This window comes from Antedon bifida, chromosome 4 (assembly GCF_963402885.1).
Source record: "Antedon bifida chromosome 4, ecAntBifi1.1, whole genome shotgun sequence".
Classification (NCBI taxonomy): Eukaryota; Metazoa; Echinodermata; class Crinoidea; order Comatulida; family Antedonidae; genus Antedon; species Antedon bifida.
In genome coordinates this window covers 11,722,241-11,743,196 of record NC_136229.1, presented here as the reverse complement: position 1 = coordinate 11,743,196, position 20,956 = coordinate 11,722,241, and the positions used below count along the sequence as shown (strand labels likewise).

The 20,956-nt window shown below is 34.8% G+C and overlaps 1 protein-coding gene across 1 annotated transcript in view; it reads left to right on the top strand.

The window, feature by feature from the left end:
• LOC144840052 (transformation/transcription domain-associated protein-like) overlaps positions 1-20,956 on the top strand; it is a 102,081-nt gene that overhangs the window by 14,773 nt on the left and 66,352 nt on the right. Inside the window, exons 6-17 of the mRNA XM_078695687.1 lie at positions 269-397; positions 4,800-4,966; positions 7,124-7,220; positions 11,303-11,441; positions 13,258-13,336; positions 13,701-13,905; positions 14,296-14,387; positions 14,716-15,119; positions 15,257-15,334; positions 15,731-15,858; positions 17,639-17,828; positions 17,965-18,059. Coding sequence (XP_078551813.1) covers positions 269-397; positions 4,800-4,966; positions 7,124-7,220; positions 11,303-11,441; positions 13,258-13,336; positions 13,701-13,905; positions 14,296-14,387; positions 14,716-15,119; positions 15,257-15,334; positions 15,731-15,858; positions 17,639-17,828; positions 17,965-18,059 — 1,803 coding nt within the window. The remainder of the gene's footprint in view (positions 1-268; positions 398-4,799; positions 4,967-7,123; positions 7,221-11,302; positions 11,442-13,257; positions 13,337-13,700; positions 13,906-14,295; positions 14,388-14,715; positions 15,120-15,256; positions 15,335-15,730; positions 15,859-17,638; positions 17,829-17,964; positions 18,060-20,956) is intronic.

The window sequence follows — 20,956 nt, the reverse complement described above, 5'->3', positions numbered from 1 at the left end:
TAGAGATTGTTATTTCGATACGATCGAATATTTGTAAACAATAACGAGGGGTGTGAATGCGTCGAAATAACAATGTTAGGATGAAATGGGCCTTACATGGACGCTTCATTGACGCATTCATTCATAATGCGTCGGACGCATCCAAAATTGAGGGGTTCTTCTGGTCGATACTGTAGATGAATACTAACAAATGGCTGATCATACTGTATATAATAAGTTCCATCTAGGTTTAACGCTGAAAACTATTTTTTTAAACTTTTTTGTGTAGAAAACTCTTGAAGGTATGCAGGTTTCACCCACACCAGATGCATTGAATATTCAACTGTATGTTGAAAGACCTGGCTTTGCCACCCAAACCATCATCACCATCAACCAATCAGATGGATCTAAGGTTCAGGTAGGGTAATCATCTTTAAAAAAAAACATACATTTTTATATTACAAAGTTAATATTATTTTAAAACTAAATATGTTTGCTTCATGTTAATTCCTTGTTTGCATGTAGCAGAGAAAACAAAATTTTGGATAAACAATAGAGGCGTCCTATAATATTTGAAATTGTATAGAGGGCGCTATATAAGCTAATATTAAGTTATACAAAAAAATCTTGAGTGTACATCGTTTGGGATATCCAATACCAAATTTACTAGGCCAGGTTTAGGTTCGGTAATAAACAATGGGTAATGTCAGACACCTTTCCAGTGTGTTATAGCCTAGCCACCTAGGCCTACGATAATTTTGTTAATAAAGTAGACTTTTTAACAGACATTTGCATGTAAAAAAATATTTTTAAAGTAAAGCCCTTGTTTCACCTCGTGGGTGGACACCGCCCGACTCTCTACTATTGAAACATTTTTCATATATATATATATATATATATGAACAAATCAGGCAAAGAACATTAATTCTAAACCGCCCGGTGATATACTGAAATTTAATTAATTAATTTGAAACGATAAAGATGAGGAAATCTGTGAGAATGAGAAAAAGTCGCCCCAACCGAGACTCGAACTCGGACCGCCTGCTTGATATGCAGATGTCCTAACCATTAGACCACTGGGGCTTTCATGGTATTGTTCGAACTCGATTGGATAGCGACTCTTTAACATTCTCGGCGTGGTACGGCGGAACAGCACTAGTCCTCAGTTGTACGCACGCGCACCAGAGATCAAATTGATACGCCCTCATCTTGCAGTATATATATATATATGTATATATATTCAAATATTGTCTAGTTTCAGTTATTTTAGATGAAAAATCTCTAGGCTAGGCATAGCTAGCCCTAGGCCTAAATTGTCCAGATTTTCGGGGGGAAATAACCAATTTTCGCGTAGGCGGGGATCTGCATTAAAAATCGAACTTGGGACCTCTGATGTAGGGACATTGGGATGTGTTTTCTCACTGCATTTCTTGAAATGGTTTGACCGTTGTGTAGGTACTAGGCAGTCGCAAATCATAAGATTCCTATTAGTCAGGTGGCTTAACAACAAATTTTGAGGAAATCGTGACACGGTGGACAAAAGCGCCAAATTTGGCATGGAGCTTCGTTGGGACCTACCAATTGATTTTTGCCTAGGAGCCACTCTTTTCGTCATTTATTTTTCAAGATGGCGGCCAAAATCCAAAATGGCCGCCAATAAATTGGAAAATCACATTTTCATTTGTTGCAGAAGTCACATATAGGCAAATGAACTATCAACACATAAGTATTCATGTTCATTGAAACATATTTTAGACATGTTGCATGACATGGGTCATTCGTTGTTAAGATGGTGGCCAAAATCCAACATGGCTGCCAGTAGCCTAAACTGGAATATCATTCTGGTTGCAGAAATCGCATAGGTATTAAACGAAGTAGGAAAACATGGAGTAATCATGGTCATTGAAACATATTTTAGACATGGTACATAGTTATAACCAGTTCAGTTTCTGAAACCACATAAAATGTGGTATTTTTGGGAAAATTAAGATTGAGGGCGCTGTTCAAAAGTAAAAAGTACACTTTTTTACCTGTAACTAATTAAGTTTTTGTCAGAATATTTTTTAAATGGTCTTATTTGATAGATAATTACATTTTCTCTATATTAAAGAAAACAAATTTTACATTAAATATCCATAGTTCAGATAAATTTACGTTAATTGCCTAAAATCAGCAAATATAACACATTTTAATACATAACAAATACTATTGGATGTTAAAAAATTACAAATTTAGTTATCATAAATAGGATTCTTTTTTTAATTTTTATTATTTATTTTATTATAAAACATAAAAATATATATTTTTCTAACAATTTCTCATAAAAAAACTTTTACGACCACTAGTTTTCGAGATATAGAAATGTGTACTACCAGTACAGGTCAAAGGTCAATAACAAGAATCTGGGTCAGTTTCTTGGAAAAGTTTGTATTAGACTGAATAGAAACATCCATCTTCTGATTAATTTCAGACCTATTTAAAGTTTGTCCAACTGTTAGTTACCAAGTTATATGACATGTAGGTCAAAGGTCAAAAATACCAAAAATTATACTTCCGGCCATTTTGTGACAAATTTTTTCCATTAGGATGAATATTAATATGCATCTTCCTAATAATTTGACACTAAAATTATTTAATTTAATGTAAGCGTTGCGGAGATATGGTTATTTTGTTTTCAATTGGAATAAAATCTTCAAATTGAGGTCAAAGGTCAAAGAAAAACTTTAGAAATTTGATAGCATGGGTTTTTATAACTAGCATGGTTTATCAATTTATAAAATGCAATGCTTGCACTTTCCTTCTGATTTGCAGACTAAAATACATTAAGAATGGACTATTTGTGACTTTGTATACGATTATATATGTATTTCAATTTCAATGGCTACCATTTTTTATTTTTGGGCGCCATCTTGGAACTCACTTTATATAATATTTCCTGAATCGGTTTTACTGACCTCAGAAATTCTTGATTCAGTACATTATTTGTCTATTTGTAACTTTTACAGCCAGATTATATGATATACCAATTTACTGGCAGCCATTTTGGATTTTGGTTTTGGCCGCCATCTTGGAAAATCGGAAGCTGATCGGGTGGCTCCTAGGCAAAAATCAATTAGTACGTCTAAAAGAAGCCTCATGCCAAATTTGGTGCTTTTGTCCACCGTGTAACGTTTTAGTCGCTAAGCCACCTGACTATATTGAATAGACCATGTTGGAAGTTCTCGAACTAGTTTTAAAGTGGAGCTCCACCCAGAAAATTGCTATTTTTCATACATTTCAACTATTCTTTAAAAATATCATCCCTCATACTTCATATTTTTTGGAAAATTTTTTCAATGAGTATGATTTTCTTGAAAATCACGCCTTTTTGCGTTTTGGGGGGATACCTTGTAATTTCCTATTCTTTTACATGCAAAAGGGGGGTATGTTTGAATATTCCTAAAAAATAAATTTCTTCACTAAAAAAAAAATGTCAAATGTTTTTATATGTAATTTTTCCAGATCTTTTTATTTCTAGTATTGTTATTGCGTATACATTGCGCAATTTCGCGTAAATAGACACTTTCCCCCGTTGGGTCCAATTGGGTTTTTTACTTTGCTAGGGAGTATGATCACGTGACATTTCTTACGACATTTTTCACACTGCAGCTGGCGATCTGTTATTGTCGCGATGTTATTTTTGACGGGCGAAAAGTATATTAAAACATTCTGGATGTGACCCTATCATGTTTCACAGTGTAATAAGTGATTATGAGATTATTACTAAAATGTCAAATTTAACGAGATTTGAGAAAGACGTGGCTATATATTCAATAAAGCTAGGCCTAGGCCTACTAGGTATGTAACGATGCTGCTTGGCCTCTAGCTGGCTGCCTGATAGCCTTACAGCAGTGAAGTTTGTTCTGGCACCCAATCTCGGCCTACCCATGGGCCATGATAGGGTGCCTGAATAGTTGCTTTTCAGTCAGACATAAGCTTCCACACAATTCTGAGCAATACCAGTCTTGTTTTGTAGAGAATTTTGTGTTTCACAATTCTTAATGTGCGAGAAAACCCAGGAACGATAAATGGGACGAAACGACCAAGCATTTTCGAACCCATGACTACAGTCCTACCTAGACATGAATTCAAGCCTAGCTAGCTAGGCTGAGCAGACGATTTAGCTAGGCCTAGCTTAAAATTAATAAGCAATTTGATTAAGATTATTATGCTGTTGTTGTACAGTGCAAATCATGATGTTACATGTAAATTATGCTGACATTTTTATCGGAAATATTAGGCTACTTGGGCCTAAACATATCGTATTAATTGTGTGTATAAACAGGGAGTTGTAAAAATTATTTTACAACTCCCTGGTATAAAATTGATTCGCCATTTTCCAACACATAATTTACCAAAGGGGAGACATTTCACCAACGCGTTCACCGACGACTAAAACGCGTCAGTCGCTAAGTGTTGCGACGTATTGTAAACTAATAACCCCTAAGTTACTGAAAAAGTGTAATGTAGTAAAAACACTATTTTCTGATCGATTTTTTAGAAATTAGTTTTTGGAAAATATTGCCATTTCTTCCCTGTTGTTTGTATGTAATCACTTTCAATTAAACATACTTAAACATAATATAAGCTGAGAAAGTCTGAGTGTAGCTCCACTTTAAAAAAGGCTTTTTCTGATGTTTTCATATGTGTACTGTATATCTTTATGTATGTTAATAATTATGTGTGTTGTGATATTGTTTGCTACATATAATCAAATGAAATATTTTAGTTAGAATGCTGTAAAAGCAATATAACACATTGTAATCTTTATTCTCCCACAGCAAACAATTCTGCCACGAGGTATAAACTCCTTGAAGGTATTGGCAGAATATCCTATCATAGTTGTGCTTATGTATCAACTATATAAACAGACTGTACACAGTGTTGTTGCAGAGTTTATTCCCCTGATCATGAATACTATTGTTTTACAACCAAGTCAACAGGCAAGGTATGTATACTGTAAAGCCCAAAATTTTGGCATGCCCTTTATTTTCGCGAAATTCCCAACGATGTTATTTACAGTCGATCAGGCCTAACTTAGGCTTAATTAGCCAGGCCTACCCTTTGCAAAAAAGCCGTATACGAACATATACGATTTATATATGTCTTGTGTATGTTTCGTAATGACATCCCCTTCGTATACGAAACATATACGTTAATTTATTTAAAATAACTTCCTGCCCGCATAATCAGCGTATACGACAGCGTATTTGATCATTTATTCAGTTCCTGAATATACGATCTGTATACGATGCGTATACGATCCGAACTGCTGCATCATACCAAAGATCATGATATACAAAAACGAATGCGAAAAGGTACTGTCCCACTTTTTGTACGATGACGATAGCATAAGTTGGTAGCTAAACTTTGTTACATGAAGTTTACTGTTTTGTATAATATTTACTGTACTTTATTGTTAATTTTGTATATTAATGTATGAAGGTAATTTGCAAAAATCATGAGATCGTACCTGCATGCAAATCTGTACCGAATAGTTTACGTAATAAATTAATCCGATTTGCCAAACATTATGTCCAATTTTTTAAAATTCTATTTCTCTCTCTACCAGAGAGGTACGTGTACGTCAAATTGCATTGTTTTTTCAATTCCCGCCGCGGCGACTCGTATCATAACACACATGGTAATTTTCTTACTAGTGGTGCTGTGTACGTCAAATAGAATTATTTTTTTCCAACATTTCGGCTTGCATGAGCAATCTACTGTAGAGCAGGCCCGTAGCCAGGGGGGTTTTTTTATTAAAAAAAAAAACTTATGACATTTCTTAGGTAATTTTTTATGAAATGTATAGTGTACTTGCTTGACGAATCCTTTGTCCATTAAATCATATAATAAGTTATAATGTGTCCATAAAGTAATTATTCTATGTGTGTAATCCTAGCTTGTGGTTGTGTACCAAACGGCAAAAATACCATCACCATGCTCTCCACCACCACAGAGATCCATTCGGCTGACGTCGCATCCGGTACATTAATTATGGGGGTGTTATCTATTATTAAACACGTGCACCCACTGTGTAGCCAAAACATTTATTTATTTACATCCCTAAATTTACAATTGCATATTCTGTAATTTTACTCGACACTATTCAATTGTTGTTTGAAGTTCATCGCGGAGGCGAAATACATTCGCCAATTTGGTTCAACAAATTACACAAGAAACTCAAATCATGAAAATAAAAGGCAGCGAAATAGTTACAAATGTAAAATCGTGAAAATTTAGGGCTGCGAACATTTTGGGCTTTACAGTATATGATTTACAAGCTAGGATAGGTGTAAATAATTGATATACAGGACAGAAAGAAAATACTTGTTTTCCTTAAAGATGTATTGTCCCTTTGACTAATTCCAAAAAAATTGAAAAAAAAATATTTTGAAAAAAGTGGGTCATTTTGAAGTATCATAATAGTTATTAACTTTCACCAAAAATTAGTTGAAAAAAAAAATCATTTAACTGAAATACAGATGTTTTTTTGTTTAAAAAATAACTTTGACTTCCAGTCAAAGTTTTCGATCAAAACATATTGCATAATGCAACGCGCTTGTTTGGCTACTTTGTATGCATAATCATAAAACTTCCTTCTCAACCGTGACGAGTTGTAAACAATCCTAATTAGCATCATGCATAATGCATACTCGTGGTTTGAAATCTTTGTTTACTTTCGTTAGCGACGATTTTTCAGACGAAATGTAATCAAATTAATTTACCTGTAAACTTGTTGTTTTTGGCTCAAATTTTTGACTTAAAGTGAATAACTTTAATATTACTTTGATATAGCCAATTTAAATTTAGAATATTTTGACCTTCATTTTTTGTGTTTCAAGGGACAATACATCTTTAATGTAGGCCTCTGTATTACAATACCTTTCAATCTGCATTAAAAACTGCAATTTGTAACACTATTATTAAAAATTCTTATAACAGTACAGTAAACTATGTTTTGAGAAGCAAAATAATATAAGTAATATATACTAATATTATATTGATAATATTATGCAGCTACTAGGAACCAATTGTAAAGTGAAGTTTTTCTAATAATTCAATTCATAATCATTCTTAAATTATAATTATTCTTTATATTTAGATCTTCAGCACATTTTAATAAGGAGATGTATGTTGATTTTGTAGCAGCACAAATCAAGACTCTGTCATTCTTGGCTTACATAATCAAGATATACCAGGTGAGAATAGAGCTTGCCACATACTGTTTCATTCCTTGCCGCTTACTGCAAGGCTCACTTCATCTTGCAGTGTATGTTCAAATGCCACGAATTGGGAAATATGTTTTCATTTACTATATCTATATATAAATTTACGTAAGGGCAAAATTCGGTAAATCGCGCGTTATTTCTAGAATGTTTACTTGATGGTATATAAAGTTGGTTCGTACTTTCGGTACTGATTTTAACCACCTGATGTAACCCTGTTTACTAATTAAATTGAGTTCGATAGTTAGTTATTGACGATTAAAACGAATTAAGGTTCAACGATTTGCCCCAAATAGGGGTGTTTTCAGATCGTGGTATACACTGTTTAATGGATGTCAATTTGAAAAATACCCGCACACAATAATACGAGGACACTTCGCATTTTCCTATCTCCTCCTACGATAATTGTTTTTAATAGCTGAAAATCGGTTGAACAGTTCGAGTACAGCATCATAATGTTGAAGACAGGCCGATTTTCTTTAAAAAAATGCTATTTTGATACATTTAATATTATATACGTTTTTACAAATGTATTGATTTGTGATGAATTGAACATTCCAACAGTGTTCTCCCCAGGATTCACATCAAGCGTCACGCTTCCCATTCCGACACTAAGTACGTGAGTCACAGCCCCACCATGGTTGGGGCTGTGGCGAAGCGATTTTTGGTAATTGACACCCTAGATGGCCGGAAATGGTACTCTCGCACGTAACATTCATGTTGCAGCCCACGAAATTCAGAAAAAAGAAGGTCGGCAAAAAATTGCCGACCTTAAATTCGCCAAGGTCGGCAGTCTCGGCAGTTCTAAAAATAGAAAATTCACCAAGGCCTAACCTCTTGCTAACCTAAGGCCTAGCTAGGCCTAGCCTCCCTAGCTATATGTTATGCAAAAAGAACTAGCAAAATTAACTAAAATATAAAAACCTAACACTAAAATTTACAAGATAAATTCTATTTGATAATTGCTGAACATCGTGGTTCTGGAGCTAGCCGTACACAGAGCATAGTTGCTTGCTTGGCATAACAGGGTATTCCCCTACACAGGTCTGTCGCGCAGCGCTGTGCCCAGCCAGCTTGATAGGAAAGCATGCAGCTCACACACAACATGATGTAATGGTTGAGTGAATTCAGGGATCATCTTAATTCCATGGTTTGTTAACTAAACACAACATGGTGGTGAATATGCCTGTTAAAATCTCAATGATACGATCCCTTAAAGTACCATGTTGTTGCTAGGAGGCTTGAAAGGAGGGATCTAGCCTAGTTTCTAGGTCGGCAATCTCTTGCCGTCCTCTGACAATTTAAGGTCGGCAATAAGGTCGGCAATTGCCGATTGCCGACGTGAAATTCGTGGGCTGCATGTTGAGTGACACCTCTAGTTTGTCCGGAAACAACACTTATAGCGCGCTAGCAAACAGCAAAACGATCATAGCCTAATTTTTCCGCCGGTAAACATACGCGATAAGAAACATTTTTAGCGTTCATTACGAATGTCAGGGGGGGAAGTCCCCAATGAAAAAAAATATGCCTACTCATCAGTAGGACAACTCTGTAGTTGGTCGGAAAGGACACTTCATAGCGCGCTAGCAAACAGCACGATCGTAGCCTAGCCTACTTTTTCCGCCGGTAAACATACGCGATAAGAAACATTTTTTGCGTTCATTACGAACGTCAAGGAGAAGTCCCCAATGAAAAAAAAATATACTCATCAGTAGGACAACTGTAGTTCAACGACGTTGTTAAACAAGATTTTTCGATGATCTGTCGGCTGGATTATTGAGGTGGGTGCGATAAAATATAAATATAATATACTTCAACGATCGTCGGGTTGAGGTGTGGGTTTAACTTTGGTACTAAAAGTGGACACCCCTAATTTTACACGTATAATGGACTACACCATGCAGGAACGCACATGGTATTTTCTTATCAGAGGGTGCGTGTACGTCAAAAGGAATTGTTTTTCCTTCGTCGTACGCGTACACGACACGTACGTCGTGTGAAATTTCTTATCAGAGGGTGCGTGTGCGTCAAATGGAATTGTTTTCCCAATGTATTGAATTGCGTGTGTTCGATCGGATCGGCGGTGGTGGGAGGATAAGCTAGGAGTGCGTGTAATTTTTTTTCAACGAAGGCGGCTAGCTCGATTATTGAGGCGGGGGTGGTGCGACTTTAATACTTTCAGTGACCTCCGATCGAGGAACGTTTTTAGCTTGATTATTAAAAGTGTATACCCCTGTATTTTAATGTACGTAACTATCTATACCACGATTTACCACGCACGCGGCGGCCGGGACGATCATGTTTTGGTTTACACAAATATGTTCGATGTTTTGTCTACTGTGTAGCGTTTAGGGAAATCCCTTGCAACGAAGACAGGCGATAGTTTTGCGTCTCGTCTGAGTCGTGTTAACAAATCTTCTTGACATTATTTTCTATCTACTTCAGTGGTTTTTATTGTGGTAAATCTCGGGAAGGGCACTCACGGCCAACGCAAAAAAGGGCAGGCCAGTAGTGGCCGTGGGTGCTGTTCATTTTCGAGGGCATTGAGGCCAACTGGGAGGGCACTGGCCGCGGTAAAATTCGAGGCCTGTAACGTTACCGACGAAAGAGTAAATCCCACCGATCCATAGAGAGTCGATTCAGTGTGATATTGAAAATATCATTGATATTTATTTTTTAATTTTTTAATACACAACGTTTTTACAAGAAAAACAATACAATCAATCACTGTTTTATTTACAATATACAAGTTACCGCATTTTTTAGACGATTCAGACAACAGCCAATACTAGAGAGATCGAAAGAGAGACATGGCAGTAACAAAACACGTGTTTACATCTCTCGACGGCGGCCGGTGGTGAAAGCGCGTCTCAGTTGTTATAACACCAGTCTTTTGTTTCTTGGCTTGTGGTCGTGTCTCGTATGCATTAGGCTCTTTATGCATGCCGCGCCTCAGCGCTAGAAAGTACCTGCCTGTTATTAATCTATTTTTAGATTGGTTGTGGTTGATATTTTTAAGCGTCACGGATAAGGTTTTAAGCGTCACGGCCGACCGTAAAGCGTCACGGTATAGAACCCAAGCGTCACGGTACCGTGACGCTTCAAAGGCCTGGGGAGAACACTGTTCCAAATTATTTGTTTAAACCATAGAGGTATAGGCTTACCTCTAGGGTTTAACACAAGTAGGTAGATTTATGGGCCCTTGGGGAATAAACATAAATAGTATTGCAATGCTGTACAATACTGTAAATAGGTATTAAATTAACCACTTTTGAATCGCAAATTTCTTACTGTACTGTTAAGTGTTAGATATAATATAAACAAATATACAAATAAACTTTATTACTGTGAGTGTATTTCAATCGACTACGACAGTTTTAACAAAGTATTAAATCGTAAATGTTTTACTGTATTTTAGTGGTATTATTTATAGGCCTATAAAACATTAAAAAAATGTTTCGTTACTGAGTGGATAAGAATATATTTAAAAATGTTTCCTCTTTGTACCTATCTTCTTCCCCCATCCCTCAACCCTTAATGTTACATACAAAACACAAATTGGGTTTGTTTAAATGAGTACAAATAAAGAAATTTGACACATTTTGTGACAAGTTTCTCTCTTGGAAGTAATTCCCAAGGTGCTAATTTTGGTTGACTACATAAATCATTGTCAGTGTATATTTATTCGTTTCTGTAAACGACAATGTATTATAGTCCTGCAGTACGTACATTTGAAATCTCCAGTTTTTTCTCGCTGGAATTAATGTGTATTCGAGAACCATCTGTGGGCACGACCTAGATACCATCTAGTTGTACATAATTTGTCACATGCTTGATCCTCTGAGCATGGACCTATGACTTAATTATTAAAATTATAGGTCCATGCTCTGAGGCAATCCAGTTTGTTTGGTGAGGCATGTACCTAGTGACAAAAATGTAATTACCTATATACAACACATGGTAGTTTTGAAAGAAGATTACTCCAAATAGGCTCTACTCATGTTAGCAATGGACCTTACATGTTATAATGTTTTATTTCTTTTTTTTTTGGTAAGGAATTGGTGAATTCGTGTGCTCCACAAATGGTGAAAGGCATTCTGGGATTGTTTCAGCACTGCCCAAGTGAAGTGGCACATTTAAGGAAAGAGCTTCTGATTGCAGTACGACACATTCTAGCAACTGATCTCCGCAATAGTATGAATTTTTTTTTTACATAATTTTAATTTTTTTTGTTAGATATACACATTCCTACTATACTCCGTTTTACGTATCTATATATAAATTTCGTAAGGGCAAAATTTGATAAATCGCGCGTTATTTCTAGAATGTTTACTCGATGGTATATAAAGTTGGTTAGAATCTCGGTACTGATTTTAACCACCAGATGTAACCCTGTTTACTAATTAAATTGAGTTAAATAATTAGTTATTGACATTGACAATTAAAACAAATTTAGGTTCAACGATTTTCCCCAAATAGGGGTGTTTTCCGATCATGGTATACACTGTCTAATGGATGTCCTCTTGAAAAATACCTGCACACAATAATACGAGGATGCATCGCATTTTCCTATCTCCTGCTACGATAATTGTTTTTAATGGCTGAAAACCGGTTGAACAGCTCGAGTACAGTATCATAATGTTGAAGACAGGCCTATTTTCTTTAAAAAATACTATTTTGATAGAGTTAATATACGTTTATACAAATGTATTGATTTGTGATGAATGGAACATTCCAATCTCTGTTCCACAAGTTTCTATTCCCTCAGGCGTCGTAAAGACAAGTACAGTCATAACAGAAATTCGATCCATTTTTTTCCAATCTGTGCTGCAGAGGTTGGATATAGGTATTTTTTTAACGAATAATGAGCTAGCCTTTCCAGTCGTCGTCTATGTACAATTAACTTTATTATTGCAGTTGATCCACCATCCACACCACCACCCTCCCCCTCACTGGCATGAGTAGCGTTGTAAAGCCAGTAGAGGACAGGCTTACAGTACGAAGGATCACATGCCCTAAACGCCGAACAACTTTGGTGGTTAGGAACCAACTTAAGTATGGATTGGCTCTAAGAAACAATTGAAAACCATTAGGCCTACTAATTAAGTTGAGTTAGATAATTATCTATTGACGATTAAAGCGAATTTACGATTTACCACGAATAGAGGTCTTTACTTTATTACTGACAGTTCCTTCTGAACGTTTGTATTAATTAATAATGTAATTACAAAAAAATATAAACGTCGTATTAGTGATGTATTGTTACATGTACTGTACTATTTCAATCGACTATGACGGTGACAGTTTCAACAAAGTATTAAATCGCAATGTTTTAATGTGTTTAGTGAATATTATTTGTAAACCATGAAAACAATTAATATTTTGTTACTAAATGGATAAAGAATACATTTAAAAATTGTTCGTATTTGCACCCATCCTCTTCCCCATCCATCAACCCTAATGTTACATACAAAATACAAATTCAGTTTGTTACAAAACAATTGGTCTTATTTTGTGACAAGTTTCTCTTTCGGAAGTAATTCCCAGGGTGTTGAGTGCATAAATCACCGCGTCTATTTATTCGTTCCTGTAAACGACATGTATTATTGTCCTGCATTACATTTGAAGTCGCCAGTTTTTTACCGCTGAAATCACTATGTATTCAAGAACCATCTGTGGGCACGAACTAGACCTAGACCTACATCTAGTTAATTCAATTTACCTAATTGAATTTACAATTGAAAAAAAGTCCTTTGAGACCGAGTGGATGAGAAAATGGTAAAAAAAAATTATTTGTTTGGTCCATATTGAAGATGCAGATAACTATAGTTTTAAATAAGATTTTATTACCTCACCAATACATCAATTTGAAAATCAATAGGCATGAAAACAAATGCTTTTATGATATATATATATATATGAGAGATCCATTTTTCCACTTTTGTGCTGCATTTATGCTGTATCTTAAGGTTAGATATTAACAATATAATGTTACTGATGATTATTACAGGATTTGTACCATCTATTGATAAGCTGTTTGAAGAAAGTGTCTTGGTTGGAAGTGGATGGACAAGCAAAGAATCTTTGAGGTATTGTAGTTGTTTCTGTTATTAGAACATGTTACCCAAAGGTAGTGGTTTATGAATAAGCAATTTAGTAACTTTGTCAGCATACTATATGTCGAATTGTGTGTAACAGTAATTATTTCATAAGCTAATCTTTTAGAGTATATGCCTAATAGTAGTTAGAAAGACATACTGTAGGACTAAGTTTATTATTTTATTTCTCTTGGGCTATTCCATTTTCCTTTCAAGGAGTGTTGAAATTTAATAAAATAAATTTTATGATATTTTTTTTATTGGTAATATTTTAGTGATAATACTGTCATCCTGTGAATATCAATGGATAGGTATTTCACTCCTAAACCTTATCTAATGAATGTTGTTTCTCTAGGCCTCTTGCATACAGCACTTTGGCTGATCTTGTGCACCATGTCCGCCAACACCTTCCTTTACAACACCTATCCCTTGCTGTACATCTATTTTCAAAGAATGTTCATGATGAGTCTCTGCCATGTAGTATCCAGACCATGTCTTGCAAACTGCTATTGAACCTTGTAGACTGCATAAGGACCAAGTCTGAACAAGAACATGGAAATGTAAGCATATTTTTTTGTGGTAATATCTTCACAATCTTAAATGATAGTGTGTAAGTGAACTATACGTATATACATATGACTTTCTCTCTTGATTATTTCCTGTCCCAACACATATCTTTCTTACTTTCCTTAGTAAAGATTTGAAAGACATACACAGTTGAGTGAGTCATATAGTATTACAGTTAGCTGCTCCAAATGAACTGATGATATACTTTATGATTCTGCAAAATAAAAAATATGAATCTGATCTGAAATCTGAATTTTAATGAAAAACATTGAACAATATATGCTCTAAAGACCAAAGCATTCAACTTAAATATGTACTTATTTAAAATGTTATATGGTTTACAGTATAGGCTGATTTATGATTATTAATTTTGATTTTTTTAGGGGAGAGAAATCTTGATGAGGATGTTGGAAGTGTTTGTGCTTAAATTTCATACCATTGCCAAGAATCAACTACCTCCTATCTTTAAGAAAGTGTAAGTACAATCAACAAATCAAAAACTTGCCTTCCTTATACTAGAAACAGCTCATTCAACAGTTAAAGCCATTTTACCGTGCCCACTTCTAGTTTAGTCTTAAATTGATGTAGCATTTTGAATGTAAATTTGAAACTTTATTATTAAATTTTTGTTACTGTTATTCTAATTTATTATAATTATTGCAAGATTATTGGTGAAATGCTTTGATGATAATGTTAGATTTCATTTGTGGGGGCTAATATAATATTTGCCCCAGATCTTATATTTGATTCCTCTTGTTACATTTGATTTTTTGTAATTCTTATCTTTTTCCCCTTGTTTTCAGGAGAAATCAGGGAACCAATTCCAGTACCAATGAAAAAACTATCAACTTATCGCTAGGTGTCACATCCTCACAAACAACAACAACCGATTCAAGCACATCCGTTCCAGCTACTCCTGCAACGCCAGCTCCTGCCACTCCTGGATTTCCACAATCTAACCCATTTCAGTCTAGTTCTAGTGGTGCTTCTACTCCGAGTATAACCGTCTCTGGCACACAGGTGGTTGTTAGTGACAAAGAGAAAGAGAAGGAATCAAAAGAGGAGGTTAAGCCAAAGACGTACCTGCCTACAAATTCAGCCCAACACAGTAATTACACAGTAACTGACTGCCGCAATTTAGTAAAAACAGTCATTTGTGGAGTTAAGACCATTACATGGGGCGTCAGCTCGTGCAAGTCTGGTGGAGGTTGGTTTGGCTTAAGATCTAAAAACTTTCAGTTTCAGTGTAATATTAGTGAAACCACTAGAGTCGATAATATGTATATAAAAATGATTTCTTTAAATATTTGGATTTTTGTATACACAAGGCATTTTTCTTTTCAGCTGAAACAAGCTTTGCAGCTCAGAATAAACAGTTTCACCCAAAAGAAACAGCTGTATTTGTCAAGTTAGTAAAATATGGTGAGTAGTTGAATACATTGTCAATAATACTCAATCTTTCAATAACATCTTACCTATAGTAAGTATAGTTTTGTCATCAAAGTGTAGGCCTACAAGTTCCATTTTTGTCTTTGATGTGTTATTGAATGTCCATTACATTTGTATATTGTCTAGCCCAGTGGGTAAGGCACAAGCACCATAAACTATAACCTTAACGTCGGCACCGATTTGTGACTGACATGGTAAAACAAGTATTTCCAGATAATAACTGCAATCTGTATGCCCTGTGTACACAATTTTAATTACTTAAAGAAATTGTTTAGAAACTTTTGAGACAAGTAAGGGGTTACCACTTGGACATGACATGGCCGTTCTAGACAAAGACTATTTTAAAAGAAATGTTTGTTTTGACTATAGCATTACAAGCACTTGATATCTATCAAATCCAAGTATCAACAACAGGACAGATGGTAGTAAGACCAGCTAACACCCAAAGTGTACGCTTAAAAGAAGAAAAAGAAGTTTTAGAACATTTTGCTGGTGTGGTATGTATTTAAGCATACAATTAAGCATATTTATATTTTATTTATTCTTGTATTTATAAAAACAAACATTACAAAAGTCAAAGGCAAACTCAAAAATATAAAATATAAATTGTATATAAATGGTATAACACTGGGCTCGCACTGGCCTAATCATTTTGGCGAAAGCATAAAGTCCAACTAAAAGGTCCATTTGTCGATCTTCAAGCATTTATTTTGTTCGTTATCATGTTGTTTACTTCAAGCTCCATTTTCGTCAACTTGTTTCGTTGTACCAGGCGTCTCTTTGTTATTTCAATATGTTGGAGATAGACTGCACAGAGAGACAGACGTTACACGACACATGGATGATGGAGTCTACCAAACTATCACGTGTTGCGCTGCACAAACGATCGACGACTCGACAGCCGACGGTCGGCTATTTACCGGGATTGTCTATTTTTCGATAAGGGTGTTCTTTTCAGATTAAAAAAAACATAGTATCTTCAATGAATGATCTTATCGAAATCAATATTTATGCGTTATGCATTTTAGGCTCCAATAATGTAGTTTCATATTTTACCCTTAATAAAGTTTCCACGTGCGTGCAGTGCGTCAGTAGAGTAAACAAAACAACATTCGGGAAATTGTAGAGTCTAACAGGGATTTAGCTAAACACACGTCACATGTGCATTTATTGCGGACTATATAAACAGCAAGGCCGGCCGCCGGCTTCTGTGTTGTTGGGTAATAAATAATCGAGCCGGGATGGTATAAATTTCTCTCCCGACAGAAACGCCTTTTCCCTGTGCTTTGGCCTATATTATCTGCACGTTCAACAACGATACGAGTGTTCGTTTGCTAGAAATATTTTTAGCATAGGCCTACGACGTACCGTTGTACATAATTTTGTAGGCTAGGGGCCTAGGCCTGCGCTACTGCCACTTCGCACCTCTTGAGTATTAAAAACATTCACCCGCTGCGCGGCGGTGACGATGGGTGACCGTGAAAGTCTTAGGACACGATTTTCGCGTGGTACCACCACCAGCCAAGCGTAAAAAAACAAAAATAACATAGCATTCAGGGGATTTCAGAAAACTGTAACATGTTTCTTATTAAATTGATAGCTGTATGAATGCTGTATAATTAAAAACAATTTGAACAATTGTTTTGATCATATAAAATACAACAATTATTTTTTAAAATCAAATATACAGTGATTTAGGCATGGCTCTCTTTCCCCAAATGCCTTACAAAAACGTTCAGGGAAAAGTGTATAGACCTATTGACATAGATAAATTAACTAAAACGTTTTTTCCATTATATTTCAACAATTTTTAATTTTGGCTAATGACCGATTCATTTGGCTAAATAACAAAATTGGACTTTAGCCATTTTGGCTATAGATAAACTGATTTGACTAAAAAAAATGTTTTGACTTTCGCCAAATGGCTAAACAAAATGAAATGTTAGTGCTACCCCAGTAACATATGGATAGTTAAAATGCTAAATTTTATATTACAAAATTATTATACTCAATAATTTGAATAATAAAAGAACATACAATAATAAAATCTAATCTGTTTATTACCAAATTTCTTTATTCAAATCAAAGTCTTATATTACACCTAAGCATTGACAATGCATCATTTATCTAGCAGTAAACTCTCTAAAAAAAACTGCTTTGGCTGGCCCACAATGTCGAATTTTGAATTCAATGACATTGTTTGTGGGTAGAGAATAATGTTAGGACAGTGCATGTAAACTGATGTTTTAACAAATACCAATTCATTTTATTTCTCAGTTCACTATGATGCATCCACTGACATTTAAGGAAATCTACACGACAACCATTGACTTTGTTGTAGAACGTATCCACCAAAATTTTCCTTTACAAATTGTTGCCAATGCATTTCTTGCAAATCCCACCACATCTGCAACATTTGCAACTATTCTAGTTGAATACCTCCTTGACAGATTGGAAGAAATGGGTAGTAAGTATCATGTGTTGAGAACTGGTCATATTTTTATTTTATAGTCATGTTGCCTATATATAAATATTTACTTGATAGTATACAGTTGTTTTAAATACTTGATGGTTGTTTTTTTTTTATTTTATTTATTTCTTAGCTAATTTGGAACGTTCCAACTTGTATTTAAAACTCTTCAAGCTTGTGTTTGGGTCAGTGTCTCTCTTTGCTGCTGAAAATGAACAGATGTTGAAGGTACTGCTAAAAAATAATGAATAGTTTAGAAAATTACTACACATTTTGGCTATGCCCATCTGCTTAACTTGATGTTATATGATTATTTGATTTACCCAAGCTTCACATAGGTACCAAGTTCAGATGCAGATCCCCGCCTCCCCGGAATTCCCACTGAAAATCTGGAGATTCAAAATCTAAGATAAACCCACTGTGTATTTTTTAAATTAAACAACATTTTCCCAAAACAAATTATGTTATTTCACAATTAAAACTGTTGGCACTGTTTATAATGACCAGTATATAAACAAAAGCATTTATTAGGCCTTTTATGAATTAACAGCCATCTATCTACTGCCAAGCCAAGCACATGTATTGTTGTATTGAAATGTCATATGCAACAATGCATCAATGGGCACGTTCACATAAAATGTTATCGTGCTTTCGTATCGTGATACTAGCTAGGTTAACATTAACCATGTTCACTAACTATCCTAGACCTATATATGCATATTAAATATTTTTGTCATGAATTTCAGTAAATCCATTAAAATTAAAGTAATGTAATAATAAAATATTCAATGTAGTACAGTTGTGGCGTGATTTGATAGACCAATGTATCATGTGACGGATCACTAAAAAAATATGTATAGCCTAGTGAATAAATTTGATAATGTTCACATAAGATTTTATCATGCTTTCGTATCGTGATATTGAATAATCAGGAAGAGTGTTCACATAGAATTTAACATCGTGACTGATATAAGTATGCTAATGAGGTGCACTGATGCGTGAAAGACCAAACACACATTTACTTGTTTACTTGTAATCCTTCATAGTCGTATGAATAGAGGGAAATTGAGGCGAAGCATAATTGCTTATAAGCTTCTCGCGGTTATCATGTCATATTGTACAAACGGTGTGAACTTTAATGGATGGTTTACCCAAGCCTCATTTAGCCTATTTTTAAACAAATTTAAAGAACTAGCTGAAACAACATAGTCTGAAAGACCATTCCACAAAAGTACAACTCTAAACGAAAAAGAATTCCTTCTCAAGTTTAACTTTGCTCGATGAAACTTTAATTTATACCTATGTCCACGGGTCCTTAAATCGACATCTAATTAAAAAAAAATATCACTTGAGACAGACTCCATACCATTTATAATTTTGAAAACTTGAATCATGTCAGCTCTATGGCGTCTATAAATTGAAGTTAGTAAATCTAATAGCCTCAAACGTTCCTTATATGATAATTTACGTAACCCTGGAATCATCCTAGTAGCTCTTTGCTGAACTTTCTCCAGCAAATCTTGATCTCTCTTAAGTATAGGATTTACAACTGTATTACAATATTCAAGCATAGGACGAATCATAGTCTTAAACATTTTAAGAAAACCTATCCTCTTTAGAGATTTAAATGCACGATTTATCATCATCCCTCATTTCCGATTTGCCCTTTTACAAACTACAAACAAAAATTTAGTACATAATTTGACCTCGGGAATATTGGACAAATCCTCATCACAAAACACTGATCCAAAAAAATCATTCAGCAAATTAGCTTTTTCCAAATCATCTGTTACTTTAACTCCACCACTACCTACTAAATCAGGGATACCAGAAGATATATTTAATTGAGAACGAACGAACATAATGGCAACAAGATTTCTCTTCCGCAGCAATCTTATTTTCAAACTCCGACTTAGTATTTCTAATTAAATTAACCGAATCATTTCTTTTTCTCGTAAAATTTTCCCATTTACTAATAGAACATGTTTTCCGCTTTCTCTTTGCTTTAACGTATTTCTTTCAAGCTTTATTTTTAATTTTATAGATGTTTCAATCGCTTTTGTCATCCAAATAGGTTTAACATTTTTAGCTCCCATTTTTCTCATTGGAAACTGCTTTGCCAATAATATTATTAAACACTTCCCAAGACTGCAAGCCAGACTTTCCCACAAAAATATTGTTCCACTCTACATTTCTAAGAATAATTCGCATATTATCATAATCCTTACATCGGTTTCAACTCGCAACTTAGATTCAATCTCAATAGAAAAACAAAGTAACATGTGATCACTTTTACCCAAACCAAATCTAAAACATTAAGATGCTCTCCCTCTCTATAACGCGTGGGTTCATTTACATTCGGGAATAGGAAGCAATCATTAATTGTATCATAAAAGGCCTTACTTGACTCTCCTCCTTCATTTGTAACATAACCCAAGTCCCACTTTATGCTTTTATAATTGAAATTTCCTACTATGACTAAGTTATCACAAGGAAAATTTGTTGCTTCCACAAACAGCTTACGTAATGCAACATTATTCAAATCTGAACCTGAATTACATCTATAAACACATCCAAATAAAACATTCTGATCTTTGGCCTTAATTTTGACCCAAACAGACTCCTTGAAAAAACAATCGTAAAAATAAATAATCTCCACAGACAACCCTTCATGTATGCATTTTTCCCCTCTAATTGTGCACCATGCGTCCCAACTCTAAAATAAGCCCGCAGGCTTGTATCTAGATCAAGGCCCTCAAAAATATCAATCAACAAATTTAGGTCATGCCGCTTTCTATCTTCAGAATTTTCACTATCCGATTAAACCAATTCATATAACATTATGTTAGACCGTCGCTTTAAGATCTCGCTTTCATCTCCAAACCTAGCATTTATAACTTGCAGTAACTCCTCTTTATCGGTCACCTTCGTATCCTTACTTATTTTTTCAACTTTCACCTCAAACTTATAAATCTTAGCATTAACTTGCTTGATATTAATTTTGTCAGACTTAAGCTCATGAATTTGTTTAGAATTTTCGTCATTTTGTTTTTTCATCTTGGGACCTCTGGCTTCACCCAATACTCAAATAAAGTTGTTAACCAGGTATTCAATGGAAAATGTTA